This window comes from Styela clava, chromosome 11, assembly GCF_964204865.1.
Source record: "Styela clava chromosome 11, kaStyClav1.hap1.2, whole genome shotgun sequence".
Classification (NCBI taxonomy): Eukaryota; Metazoa; Chordata; class Ascidiacea; order Stolidobranchia; family Styelidae; genus Styela; species Styela clava.
Window position 1 is genome coordinate 7,492,296 of NC_135260.1, and position 13,514 is coordinate 7,505,809.

Below are 13,514 nucleotides of genomic sequence, written 5' to 3' on the forward strand. Positions count from 1 at the left end.
ATTGTGTTTAAGGCCGGGGATTTGTTCGTATACCTTGCTTTTAGTGAAGCGCCTAACCATTTCCCATACGTTGCTGAGTTTTTCATTCTTGTCCAGTGAGCTACAGTAATCATGCCAACTCTACCTTTTAGTCTTCAATATTATTCTTCTTGCTTCAGATCTACGTTTTTTATACATTATCACATTTTCGATGGACATCGACCTTTTCATTTCATTAAATGAAATGCCGCGATTTGGGCATTGATTTTCAACTCAAAGCTATCTTACGCGACCCTGGCATTTTCCCTGCCCTTGTTGATTTTATGAAATCTACCAAGAGAGTACTATAGGCATATACAAAATTTTGATTTAAATTGTCTGGCGCAAAAGACTCAAATTGTTTAAAGCGCCATCTATTACCATGCCACACACACATCTATCGTTGAATCTGGGTTTTATTTTTTAATTCCTCTAATTAATATGATCTTGAATTAAAGTTATTGGTCGATTTTTTTAGGTACACCCACCTCTTTTATGACTTTAGCAAGATTGGATATAAGTTCCTCACCGTCTACGACGTATATATTGCTCATATTGAACACCTTATACCACCTGTATAAATTATAAATATTGAAAATAATTACAAATATTGAAAATCATTAGCGTAGTGTCAAACTGCTTACGACATTTTGCATCTTCATCGATGCGTCACGATTGTCGAAGCGAAATAAACTAGTACTTAATCATATACTGTTTATTACTACTTTCGTGCAGTTACCAACTACTAGCATGACATAACAAATTCTCTATTGCATCGTCAAGTTTTTTATCCTTATTGGGACTGAGAAAAAATGCTTAAAAATTGCTTAAGTTTCACATATGCATCGATACGTCACGATTGGCGAAACGAAATAAACTAGTACTTCATTCTATAAGTTTTTCATCCTCATTGGGACTGAGAATTAAACCTCAAAAAAGAAAGCAAAGCTCAAATATATGAACAGAAGGTCCAATAACTAACCGCAGTGTCGAAAGCCGACGCGACTCATACGGAAGTGTCTTAGCACTAGCAGTAGCACCGAGTTCGCAAAAGTACAACGCCACGCTCGGCGGAATAAAAACGGTGTTCCCATTGATCTAAACTAATAGTAATTCAATAATAGCCTTCTAGTGACAACAACAATCTTTAACCAACGAGAATCGCAAAGAACTTGGTCCAGTAGTTGATGAGAAAAGCGATTTTCCATAAGATGAAAAATACTAACAATAACAACAAACATAAGAATAGCGTCTACCTTAGTAAATGATAGTAATACAATCCAGTTGTTAGTATATGGTTAGTAATCTTTTTTTTTAAATAACTGCTCAATATGTAACATTTCCGATCCGCTGTCATTCATTTTTGCAGTTAAATTGGCGGAATAGAGAAGAAGGTCATCAACCAATTGTTCAAACGTTTCTGTTGCATTAAGATTATGGATCAATATCTGTTATGAAATGCATAAATAAAATCATTAAGATTCGTCCATGCTATTATTTACATGTTGTTGGGAAAATCTGAAAAGCAAGTTCCGAAAAATTCAACTTGAAATACCAGTCATATTGAAGTAAAAAAACTTCTTCAATACCAAAACAAGAGTTTAATCACAAATTGCCAAATCAAAAAAAATTATGGATTAAAGTTAAGTTGGTTTTTACGAATGACTTTGTTTCACACAAAATCATGGCGTCTAGTTTTGTACAGCGATTGAATATAATTGGATTTTCTGTTGTTTCGAGTAAAAAAAATATCGACTTCAATAGGAGAATGTGGATCGCTGCTTTTGTATTTGTGGCATTCATTTTATTGCTTATCATGTATGGGAATTATGTCATGAATCAGCCAAAAAGAGGAGTAATGTATGAAGGTAAGAATCAAAATATATATATTGTAAGCATCAAGTTTGCATTCTCTAGAATCTAATTCATTGATTCCTATCTTTAATGCGCCTTGTCAACGCACTCTGCTCGCTATCATAGGCATAGACTGGCTGTGGTGTCAAAGTGCATACCGGCTGACTGTTGATTAGGCTATAGCAGTGGTAGCAGGTACCGTTGATATTAGCGGATAGTTGCAATTGAGATAATAAACAGTTATGCCAATTAACAACATACAAAGATTGCTGATTTAACATGTTAGCGTCGGGTTACTGTAACGTCAGGCTGACAGTAGTCCCTCATTTTTGCACCTCACAGACTAAGATACTACTATAATTCGGCAAGAGCTTTCGTCATCTACGATCAACAAACAGAACGCAAATGCGAGCTCGAAAGGGACGTTCGTGATTATAAACGACTTTCACCATTTACTAACAACGTCGCTTTAGCGATTACTGAAAAACTCAAATATTATTCAATTTTTATTGAAAATATATTCATTTCTTCCGAACTATTTAAGAAAAAGGCTGGATTAAATATGAAATCAAAGAAGATTCTCAGAAAACATCTGAGGAAAGAGATCGCGATAAATTATTAGTTGAATATGAAGCAGCCAAGAGAACGTTAGCAAAAATTTTCCAAAAAGTGAGGTTTGCCACAGTTTTGAAACGTTTTTCTTCATTTTGGTGTGCTTTTACTTTTTAAGTTTTAAAATTACAGTTTATTATGCAATTTGATTCTCAATTGTAAACACAGGTCATGAAAATGCCGGTAAACACTAACGCAACCGGAGCCAGTTTTGTTGTAATTCATTTAAAAACGATTCAAGTATATGAAAATTGTTTATCATGTACGAAAGGCTTTTTATACAAAACCTTTCATTTATTCCCATTAATCATTTATAATAACAACATAATTTTAACAAAGTTCGAGGCAACATTCTTCGTTGATGATCACGGTATCGCGTTACCTATACCTACTGCCGAAATCTTTTGTCAAACATCCCAATGATACATATTTTGGCGAACTATTATCGGTAAGCCACTATTTTATTAACAGCCGCTTATTAGTATTGATACAGCGAAATCATGAGCTCATAATAATAAAAAATAGCAATGCATGAAAATGTTATAATCAAGTGTGAATTGGAATATAATATATTAAAACTGGTTCAGTCATGTAGATATGTCCTTCTACTTGTTTTGTGCGATCCTACAAAAAGAACATATTCAGATTATTTCCAGGAGGTAACAATCTATCGACTTATATTGTATTTTTCTTTATGCTCATGATTCAAGCACTTATAGTTACAAAGGCATTTCATTTTTTAATTTCTGTCCTATTGTTATAATCTGTACAGGATATTCAAAAGAATGTCGCGTAGGCGTGAACTTTGATAATTTGGCATTTGTGATTGAACTCTTGTTTTGGTATCGATGACGTTTATAACATTATTATGATTGGTATTTCAAATTAAATTTTTCGGAACTTGCTTTCCAGATTTTCCCAACAACATGTAAATAATAGCATGGACGAATCATAATGATTTTATTTATTGATTCCATAACAGATATTGATGCACACTATTAACGCAACAAAAACGTTTGAACAATTGGCTGATGACCTCTTTCTCTACTCCGCCAATTTAAATGAAAAAATGAATATGAGCGGATGGGAAATGTTATATATTGAACAGTTAAAAAAAGAAAAGATTACTAACCATATACTAACAACTGGACTGTATTACTATCATTTACTAAGGTAGACGCCATTCTTATGTTTGTTGTTAATGTTAGTATTTTTCATCTTGTTATGGAAAATCGCTTTTCTCATCAACTACTGGACCAAGTTCTTTGCAATTCTCGGTGGTTAACAGATTGTTGATGTCACTAGAAGGCTATTATTAAATTACTATTAGTTTGGATTTATGGGAACACTGTTTTTATTCCGCCGATCGTGACGTTTTACTCTTGCGAACTCGGTTCTACTGCTAAGTGTGAGTAGCGTCGGCTTTCGACACTGCGGTTAGTTATTGGACCTTCTGTCCATATATTTGAGCTTTTCTCCCTCATTTTTTTGATGTTTTTTTCTCAGTCCTAATAAAGATGAAAAACTTATAGAATGAAGTACTAGTCACTAGTTTTTTTCGCTTCGCCAATCGTGACACATCGATGTAGATGCAAAATGTCGTAAGCAGTTTGACACTACGCTACTGTAATTATTTTCAATATTTATATTTCATACAGATGGTATATTGTGTTCAATATGAGCGATATATACGTTGTAGACGGTGAAGAACTTATATCTAATCCTGCTAAAGTCATAAAAGAGGTGGGTGTACATAAACTATTCGACCAATAACTTTAATTCCAGATCAAATTAATTAGAGGAATTAGAGAGTAAAACCCAGATTCAAAGATAGATGCTTTAAAGCAGCATTTTTTTCAATTTTCGATTTTCATTGATAAATACAAGTTGTTTATATTATTTCAATTCTCTACGCACAGAAATTAATTCAACTAAATAATTAAATGATTAGAAAAATTTGTCATGACTCTCGTTTATATAATTCTCTCATTTTTAAGGTTCAAGACTTTCTGCACATTCCAGAGTTTGTCTTACCAGAAAATATTCGAAAGGGACCGTCTGGATTTTATTGCTTTGCCAAACCTTTAGTAGTAGAAAGAAACGGCGTTTTAGTCGCTGGAACAGCACGTACGTTTTGTATGACTGGAAAGGGAAGGACTAGAAAAGGAGCATGGGGTGTCGCGAACCCCAAATATATGGAAAAACTGCGCTCATTTTTTGCACCATTCAATGAAAAACTGTATAAACTACTCGGTCGCAGATTTAATTGGTGACGACTGATTAGAAGTTATTTCAACTGCGTCATCCTGAACATACTATAGAATAGACTATAGACATTATACCACTTGATTTATAGCAATAAAAAGATATTCTATGATAATAAATTTGTTAGTACTGGGTTACCCACTCGCTTCCATGAAGACGAGTGTGCTAGGAAACGCTTCTCAGTTTCTATCTACCTCGACCCCAACCAGCAGCGAAAGATATTTATACATGTAAAATATGTAGCGTAAAAGTAGTAAATGGTTTCATTGAGAACACGGGAATGTTGTAAATACTCTATTATAAGCGTCAATACCAATACTTTTATGATATAATCAAGTTACTTAATTTTAGTCACTTTAATATTGTGAACTTTTAAAAATTGCATCTATTTTAAATGAATTAAAACCCATATTGATTGCAAGACTTGTGTTTACTTGGATAGTAATCTGCCATATACTTAGAAAACTGTTACTTGTTTCTTAAATTGACCAGCGCGTTATCTTCCTGTATGCAGATATCTGTTTTAACAATCGAGAATTCAATTTCGTTTATCATGGTTATTATAATGCAGCAAAAACTTCCTAACTTTCAAATTATGTGAATGAATGTTTAGCGGAAGTTAGACCCCGAAAAATCTTGTCAAGACCCCGCTGTGGGTCGCGACCTGGAGTTTGGGAACCAATGCCATAGAGCTAACAAAAGAAAATATTCTATCGACAATAACAATCTTCAACCACTAAACAATTCCGAAGCAATCGGTTCAGTAGTTGGAAAAAAGTGATATTTTTCAAAGCTAAAATCTAGGACAAGATGTGGCAGTTTCTCAAGCAGTTTGACAGCAAGCCGAGTAAGCTCATTTCCAGTTCATTTCAAACGCTGCGCGTTTTTCAGTCATACTTGCATGATTGATAAAATGTGGCTAAAAATTAAGAAAAATAGCGTTCACTAAATTCCCTAAAGCTTCTCAAGTTCCTAGAGTATCGAGACGAAAGACGACTTATTCGAAAGAGTGTTTCTTCTGCGGAAGGTGGCGTTTTTGGGATTTCAATTTTCGACATGGTTAACCAAAAAATATTTGAAAATGGTTAACTAGAATTGTGAAAATATTGGAAGTTTCATAACTTTTGGCGAGTTTTTTCGTTGTTACCATGGAAACGAAACTCCAATCCGAATCTTCTACAAAACGCACAGTACTAGGGTGACAGGATAAACCCGCGTGTGAAATTTCACTAGATCGGTCTAGCCGTTAAGACGCGAGATCTGGACGGACAAAACGACCGATAACAAGGGTCTCCTATAGCCAGGGCTGCCATAACGTCCTTATTTCTAAGATTTGTCTTGTCTTGAAGGTTTTTGTCTAAGAAAATGTTTTTGTACTCATTTCTAAGAAACGTCCTTATTTTATGGGTAGAGGTTCTTATACCAGACACTTAGATTGGTCAATTTGAATGAATTTGCTTGAAATGACATTAGAACCTCATTGATTGCTACGCGCATTCATTACGTAATAATAACAGCAAATTATTACGCCCGCAGGGTACAACGCTGAAATTCATGACGAGATGTGGCAGTTTTTTAAGCAGTTTGACAGCAAGCCGAGTAAGCTGAAGAATACAATATGAGTTAGCTAAAATAAATTAATCCTGGATCAAAGTTAAGTTGGTAATTCCGGATGAATTTGCTTTACACAAAATCATGGCGTCAAGTTTTGTGCAACGATTGAGAACATTCGGATTTTATGTTGTTTCGAGTAAAAAAAGAATCGACTTCGATAGGAGAATGTGGATAGCTGCTTTGGTATTTGTGGCATTCATTTTATTGCTTATCATGTATGGGAATTATATCATGAATCAACCAGAAAGAGGAACAATATATGAAGGTAAGAAGCAAAATAATACATTCTCTAATATATAATTCGGTGCTCCCGAAGTATTCGTACCAAGATGCCGCACAACCTGAACATAGCATGTATACCAAGTTTGGGTTGTTCAGGTTATGCGTCATCTTGGTACAAATACTTCCGGAGCTCCTCTCATTCATTGATTCCTATCTTTAATGCGTGTTGTCAACGCGTTCTGCTCGCTAGCACAGACGTAGGTTGACTGTGGCGTCAAAGGTGAGCTGGCTGGCTGTTGATTAGGCCATAGCAGTATAGTAGCACATACCGTTGGGATTAATAAATACTTATAGTTAATATAATAAGAAGTTATGCCTATTGACAACATACAAAAATTGTTGTTTTGAAAAGTTTGCGTCAGGTTACCGTGAAGTCTGGCTGACCGTTGGCTCCTATTTCTGCACCTCGCTCTCAGTTATTTCTAGAGAGATTTCGTCATCTACTGTCAACGAACAGAACGCAAAAGCGAGCTCAAAAACGACGTCCGTGTTTGTGAACGACTCTCACTATTTCTAAAGTTTATATCTCATAACGTCACTATGTTGATATCCAAGCGGGAACAATCAAAACTACATTGCGATAAAACATTGTGATCGGATAACAGTGTCGCTTTGAAGATTACTGAAAAATATCATATAATAGTCAATTTTATTGAAAATATATTCACTTCTTTCGAACTATTTAAGAAAATGAGTGGGTTGAATATGAAATCAAACAAGATTACAAGAAAACATCAAAGGAAAGACATCGCGATAAACTATTAGTTGAATATGAAGCAGCCAAAAGAGCGTTATCAAAAGTTTTTCAAAAGGTGAGGTTTGCCACCATTTCGAAGCGTTTTTCTTCATTTTGGTATGATTTTATTTTTCATGTTTCAAAATTGCATCTTATTTTGCAATTTGATTCCCAATTGTAAACGCAGGCCATGCAAAATGTCATTACATACTAACGTAACCGGCGTCGGTTGTTGTAACTCATTTGACACACTATTCAACTATAAGAAAAAGGTTCACCATGTCTCCTTTCCCATACCCACTGACCAAACTTTTGTCCCCAAAGGAGAGGGAACGCGATAAGCTATTAATTTTGGTGAAAGTTTCACGAAGGGTGAGATTATTAGATTTTGAAAAGTTGGTTTTGTTCTATTCTTACTTTTACTATAATATATAATAAATTCATTTCTATAAAATAGCAGCAATATGTTTCATACTTGTATCTTGCAACGCCATTTGATCCGTATACAAACACAACTTGAGCTGTTCTGTTATGTTTCATTTGCAATCAATTCAAGCTTATGAAAAAAAAATATAACTTCACAAGATCGGCGATTTCCATGATAGCAATTTTATATCTTCAGCCACCAGTTCAGCGTGCACCAGATGTCATTGGAATCGGGGTTGAGAAGTGTGGAACAGGTGCTCTTAGGAGTTTACTTCGTATGCACCCGATGATCAAAGTAGCACCTAAAGAACCTCACTTTTTTGAACAACCGAATTTATATAAATTGGGCCTAAAAGCATACACGTGAGAATGTTATCATTGTAACTAACTTTGTATAGTGGTTCAGATCCTAATTTATGAAATAAACTAATATATACTATATGGTATATGCAATTGTTTGATTACTAGCTGCTAACAGAACATTATCTATTCAAAATCGGATCCTCTATTGCGTGAACGAGGATCAAGAAAAAGGTTTCAAACAATATATTATTTTGGAACTAAATTACAAACAAACCCATAAAATATTTATTTAAAGATCTATAAAATGTTAAAAAAATTAAGTAGCTGAATATCATCGAATAAGATTCTCAGCGACAAAAATACTTAAAGACAAAAATATAAAACAAACTGTTATTGTGGTGTTGTTTGAAATATAAGTACAGTATTTTTGTTGTTCAGACGTATGTTGGCCAAAGTTTTACCTCACGAAATATCATTTGAAAAAACACCGGCCTACTTCAACTGGGGACTCGCGACACCAGAACATCTTCGAGACCTTGTTCCTCACGCCAAACTTTTACTTGTTTTGTGCAATCCAACCGAAAGAACATATTCAGATTATGCCCAGGAGGTAATATTCTACTTTTTCGTCGTTGTATTATATAGCAGAATTTTAATGTAAAACGAGGGAGCGATGCTCAAATATATGGACGGCCGCCAAAACGAAGTAGTACGGTTTGCAATCTGCCACAGTAGACTACCGGTACCGTAGTCTTCACGATTTACGCGGAACCGCAATAGGTGTACAATACTTGATGACGACTTACCAACTTTCATACGAAACTTACGAATGCCCCATTATTAACTATGTTCTAAAATGCATAAATATGAATACAAAAAGCAAATTAAACATCGCATGTGGTTGGGCGGTGGATGATATGAGGGATATTTGTTTCGTTGAGTCCCAATTCTGTACTGGAGTAGGTTTGCCGTAATACTGTATGTCAGTGTTTTTTTTAGGGTACACCATATACTAGATCAGGGGTTCTTAACCCGCCAATGCATATTTTGCCCCCACGCACGATAACCCCCCAGCACGATAAAACTATGAATTGTGTCTTCACAGCAAATAGATGAATTACGTATTGTTACGTAATAATTGAGTTTCTTAGCTTCTCATCGCCCCCTCCATCTACCTTCGGCAGTGCGCTTTAAAACAGTATTACACTGCGTCCAGCTTAAAAGCAATAAGTCACGGCTACAAACAGAAAGAAAGTAAACGAGGAAAATAGGGTTTTCAAATCTGCGTGGAACAATAAATTTGCTTTTCTAGAGATAAATGGGAAACCCATGTGTCTTATTTGTCAAAGGAGCAAGCCGAGGCTAGTAAATTTACAACGACACCACGAACTGAGTTCAAAATTGCATATCAAAGATTTTAAATTACTTTTGAACAGAATGCAGACTCAGAACTCTCATTAAGAATAAAACGAGAATATCGGTCGGAGACCGAAGACTTATCGATCGAAACTGCGGTTTCAATTCATGACTCTATAGCGACACCGCGTGTCCCATCACTGATTAATTAATAACTCGCTAATTATACGACATAAAATTAATAGGCTTCTGGTCCGAGATATGAAGAATGCACATGCAAAATTTGGAGCAGACCACGCCTTCGTGAGATATCGCGTGCATCTAACAGACAAACAGACAAATATCTATCAACATACTTACCGATCTAAAGATCGATAAGTAACAATTGTAAAACGTTTTTGTAATTGAAAAGCATTGTTGCTGTTAGGTATAATTATATTTTTTCTATGTTGTGAAATTATGTCATAGTTTTCGCTAGGGGAGAAGTTGCAGCTGCAAACTTACGAATGCCCCATCAACTATGTTTTAAAATGCATAACAATGAATACAAAAAGCAAATTAAACATCAGTATCGAACTAATAAATGAATTAAATAGTACAAATAAATGGTAATATTATTCTGCGGCCCGTCTTATCTTTTGTGGTCAAAAGCGGCCCCTTTACCTGGGAAGTTTACACACCGCACTCTACGAAACAAGTACAGTACGACAGGTGAGAGAGTGAACGACGAATTCTAAAACGGCACAGGGAAGCGAGCGTCCGCTCAAAAAATTGACTGAAAGCATCGGCCAAAGGTCATGAAATGGGTAATGCACACACTAAACGAATGCCATAAAAACTTTTGAAATAATCAAAATTAATAATCTTCTAGCGATCCATACGTACATTTCGTGTCCAATGATTTTTTTTAGTCCACATAAAATTACTGTCATATCGACTCGATCTTAAGTTTTATAACAGATAATGATGGGTCATCTCAATAAAAACACAACGTTTGAACAAATGGTTGATGATCTTCTTGTCTACTCCGCTGATTTAACTGCAAAAATGAATGAAAGCGGAACGGAAATGGAATATATTGAGCAGTTATTTAAAAAAAGGAGTACTAACCATGTACTAACAACTGGATTGTATTACTATCATTTACTAAGGTAAATAATATTCTTCATTTTTTGAGTCCTAATTATACTACAAACTTTTGCCAAAGCAATAGTTATTTGTCATGCTAGCAGTTGGTATCAATGAGGCATCTTGTTCGGAGGAAGGAATCATAACTTCATTAAAGATACTAATAATATATATCATTTTATCAAACGCGACGCGTTGTGACAAGTCCTTCTGTTGGCATCATAACTTTGCTGTTGTCATCATGTTTCACAGATGGTATAAAGTGTTCAACATGAGTGATATCCATATCGTAGACGGTGAGGAACTTATATCTAATCCTGCCAAAGTCATAAAAGAGGTGGGTGTTCATGACAAATTTGCCCAAATCACAGGTGCGGTAAACACCATGCGTGAATTGACAAAACAGGCTGATATATACTGAATTTTAAATCCATTGCATCAGATGGATGCATGGTGTATTAAATTTGCCATTTTTTCGCATAACCCTAAACTGGTACATAAACTAAAGGAGTACTTTTTTTTGTTTAGAGAGCGATGCTCAAATATATGGACACGAAAATCAAAGCGAATCTACCTTTGAGTACCGGTACCGTAAAAAAACTTCCGATTTTCGCGTAGCACGAGGGAGGTCAAAAAACCGCTACAAATAATTAGTATTCATTTTCAAGAGGTCATCACACAAAATTTCGAAGTACAAAACGAATCACACAGAGCCCACAGAGTTTTGGAATATATAAAAGTAATAGCGAACTTCTCGCGAAAAATACGATCTTCAACCGCGGGAAATTTCAAAGAAATCGATCCAGGAGTTAATAAGAAACGATACGATGACAACAAGAAATAAATACCAACAAGAAAAACAACATGATAAAAAAAAACGTTCAATAGGTCCATTTCGTGTCCAATAACAAGCCGCTGCAAAATTCTCAGTACAAAAACGAAATATACTAAATTAATAAAAAAAAAGAAATGGTTTTGAACAGAATAAAAAAACTTCCATCATTGACTTTGCTTCATATATTTACACCATTTTTGGACACGTCAGTGGACCTATGGATCGTTTTGGTATTTCTGTTGTTGTTCTTCATCATTATAAAATCGCTTTTTTCTTCGAATACTGGACCAATTGCTTTGAAAATTTCAGAGGTCAAAGATTGATTTTTTTTGGCAGAAGGCTATTACTTTAATTTATTTCTAAATTTTCTATGAATCCTATGAGATCTGATATTTCATTCAAAATTTCACTGTATCAACTTTTACGCATGAGAACACTGTTTCAAAACTTATGGAACTACTGGAAACTCGGAAGTTTTTTGAGGGTACCGGTTACGTCAAAGGTAAGGAATGCTCCGCTCTGGTCTACGTGTCCATATATTTGAGTATTGCTCTCTTGTTAACTAATAATCATCTGCATCATCATTTATTTAATTTTCTTGTTTCGTTGTTTTTGTTTACTTTAGGTTCAAGACTTTCTTCACATTCCAGAGTTCGTCTTACCAGAAAACATTCCGAGGGGACCGTCTGGATTTTATTGCTTTGCCAAACCTTTAGTAGTAGAAAGAAATGGCGTTTTAGTCGCTGGAACAGCACGTACGTTTTGTATGACTGGAAAGGGAAGGACTAGAAAAGGAGCATGGGGTGTCGCGAACCCCGAATATTTGGAAAAACTGCGCTTATTCTTTGCACCATTTAATGAAAAACTTTATAAACTACTCGGTCGTAGATTTAATTGGTGACGATCGAATCAAAGTTATTCAACTACCTCATCCTGCACATACTATATATAGGCTCTAGAAATTATACCTCTTGATTTATAGCAATAAAAATATTCTATGATAATAAAATATTAAATTTGTTAGTACTGGATTACCCGAGTGTGCTAGGAAACGATTCTCAGTTTCTATCTACCTCGACCCCAACCAGCAGCGCAAGATATTTATACATGTAAGATATGTAGCGTAAAAGTAATAAATGGTTTCATTGAGAAAACGGGAATGTCGGAAATACTCTATTACAAGCCTCAATACCAACATTTTTATGCAATATATTCAAAGTACCAAGATTTAGTCACTCAATTATTGTGAACTATTTTTTAAAACTGCTGAATTATCATCAACAATTATCGAGTCACTATTTTACTGAACAATTACTGTCCACTTCAAATATGCCCGACCCCGAAGGAAATATTTTGGAGGCAGACATGACATATAAATTATTGTGATTTCTGAGTTTTCAAATTTCATGGGTTATTTGTTCTCTTCACTTCGACAAAATGAAAGCACATTTCTGTCAAAAGAAAAATTCGTCACAAGGAACCGATATGAAATTCTGCCGATAACCCATAGGCATAGAAGTACAACAAAATCGACACCCAACGCGTTCAAGTTTTATTCCTAATTTTAAAATTTTCCTAGTATGCAACAATAATTTTCAAAATGATACCCCTTCAATCACTTCAGTATAGAAGATAATAATTAAAAATCAGAACCCGACGTGACGCAGTCACTGAGATGTGCATTCTCTTTTAGTTAACACATGTTCACGTTAGTTTCAGACTACAAATCTGCGTATTTTTAAAGATAGGTTGTTTAAAGTTTGAGGTACGTTTGCGAGGGATTGCTGAATCAAATAAAAAAAAAACGCAAAAAAAACTAAATATAAAATCCAAAGTACTGCAGTTCCACACATTTACCTGTTTTAAATGAAATAAAACCCAAATTGAGTGCATAACTTCCCTTGTATAGTAATCTGCCACAGACTCAGAAAACGGTAACTTTTTTTTTAAATCGACCAGCGCGTTATCCTCCCGTATGCAGATAACTGTTTTACCAATCGAGAATTCAATTTCATTTATCATGATTATTGTAAAGCAGCGGAAACTTTCTAACTTTCAAAATATGTGACTGAATGTTCACGGAAG

At 34.9% G+C, this 13,514-nt stretch overlaps 2 protein-coding genes across 4 annotated transcripts; both read left to right on the top strand.

Moving 5' to 3' along the window:
- The first annotated feature begins 1,047 nt into the window (after positions 1-1,047).
- On the top strand, positions 1,048-5,445 carry LOC144429583 (heparan sulfate glucosamine 3-O-sulfotransferase 2-like). Its single transcript, XM_078117676.1, has 5 exons — positions 1,048-1,886; positions 2,417-2,541; positions 3,467-3,657; positions 4,143-4,227; positions 4,482-5,445. Exons 1-5 carry the CDS (start codon positions 1,703-1,705, stop codon positions 4,755-4,757), a joined length of 861 nt encoding a protein of 286 aa, XP_077973802.1. The 5' UTR covers positions 1,048-1,702; the 3' UTR covers positions 4,758-5,445.
- Positions 5,446-6,328: 883 nt separating this feature from the next.
- Positions 6,329-13,289, top strand: LOC120347333 (heparan sulfate glucosamine 3-O-sulfotransferase 1-like). 3 transcript variants are annotated; one of them, XR_013478879.1, is made up of 8 exons: positions 6,330-6,628; positions 7,333-7,457; positions 8,004-8,170; positions 8,549-8,720; positions 10,427-10,617; positions 10,847-10,931; positions 11,123-11,931; positions 12,055-12,187. XR_013478879.1 is itself a non-coding variant. In XM_039417258.2 (7 exons), the coding sequence occupies exons 1-7, from the start codon at positions 6,445-6,447 to the stop codon at positions 12,216-12,218; spliced, it is 1,122 nt and encodes a 373-aa protein (XP_039273192.2). In that variant the 5' UTR covers positions 6,329-6,444; the 3' UTR covers positions 12,219-13,289. The 3 variants fall into 3 exon arrangements, 2 of the variants coding, with proteins under 2 accessions (XP_039273192.2, XP_039273190.2); XM_039417258.2 differs by lacking the exon at positions 11,123-11,931 and having other exon boundaries at positions 6,329-6,628; positions 10,847-10,965; positions 12,055-13,289; XM_039417256.2 differs by lacking the exon at positions 11,123-11,931 and having other exon boundaries at positions 12,055-13,289.
- The last annotated feature ends 225 nt before the right edge of the window (positions 13,290-13,514 follow it).

Coding starts and splice junctions, on each gene's coding strand:
- LOC144429583 (XM_078117676.1), top strand. CDS start 1,703: ATGGCGTCTAGTTTTGTACAGCGATTGAATATAATTGGATTTTCTGTT. Junction 1,887..2,416: donor AAGAGGAGTAATGTATGAAG/GTAAGAATCAAA, acceptor GAACTATTTAAG/AAAAAGGCTGGATTAAATAT. Junction 4,228..4,481: donor CTGCTAAAGTCATAAAAGAG/GTGGGTGTACAT, acceptor CTCATTTTTAAG/GTTCAAGACTTTCTGCACAT.
- LOC120347333 (XM_039417256.2), top strand. CDS start 6,445: ATGGCGTCAAGTTTTGTGCAACGATTGAGAACATTCGGATTTTATGTT. Junction 6,629..7,332: donor AAGAGGAACAATATATGAAG/GTAAGAAGCAAA, acceptor GAACTATTTAAG/AAAATGAGTGGGTTGAATAT. Junction 10,618..10,846: donor TATTACTATCATTTACTAAG/GTAAATAATATT, acceptor CATGTTTCACAG/ATGGTATAAAGTGTTCAACA.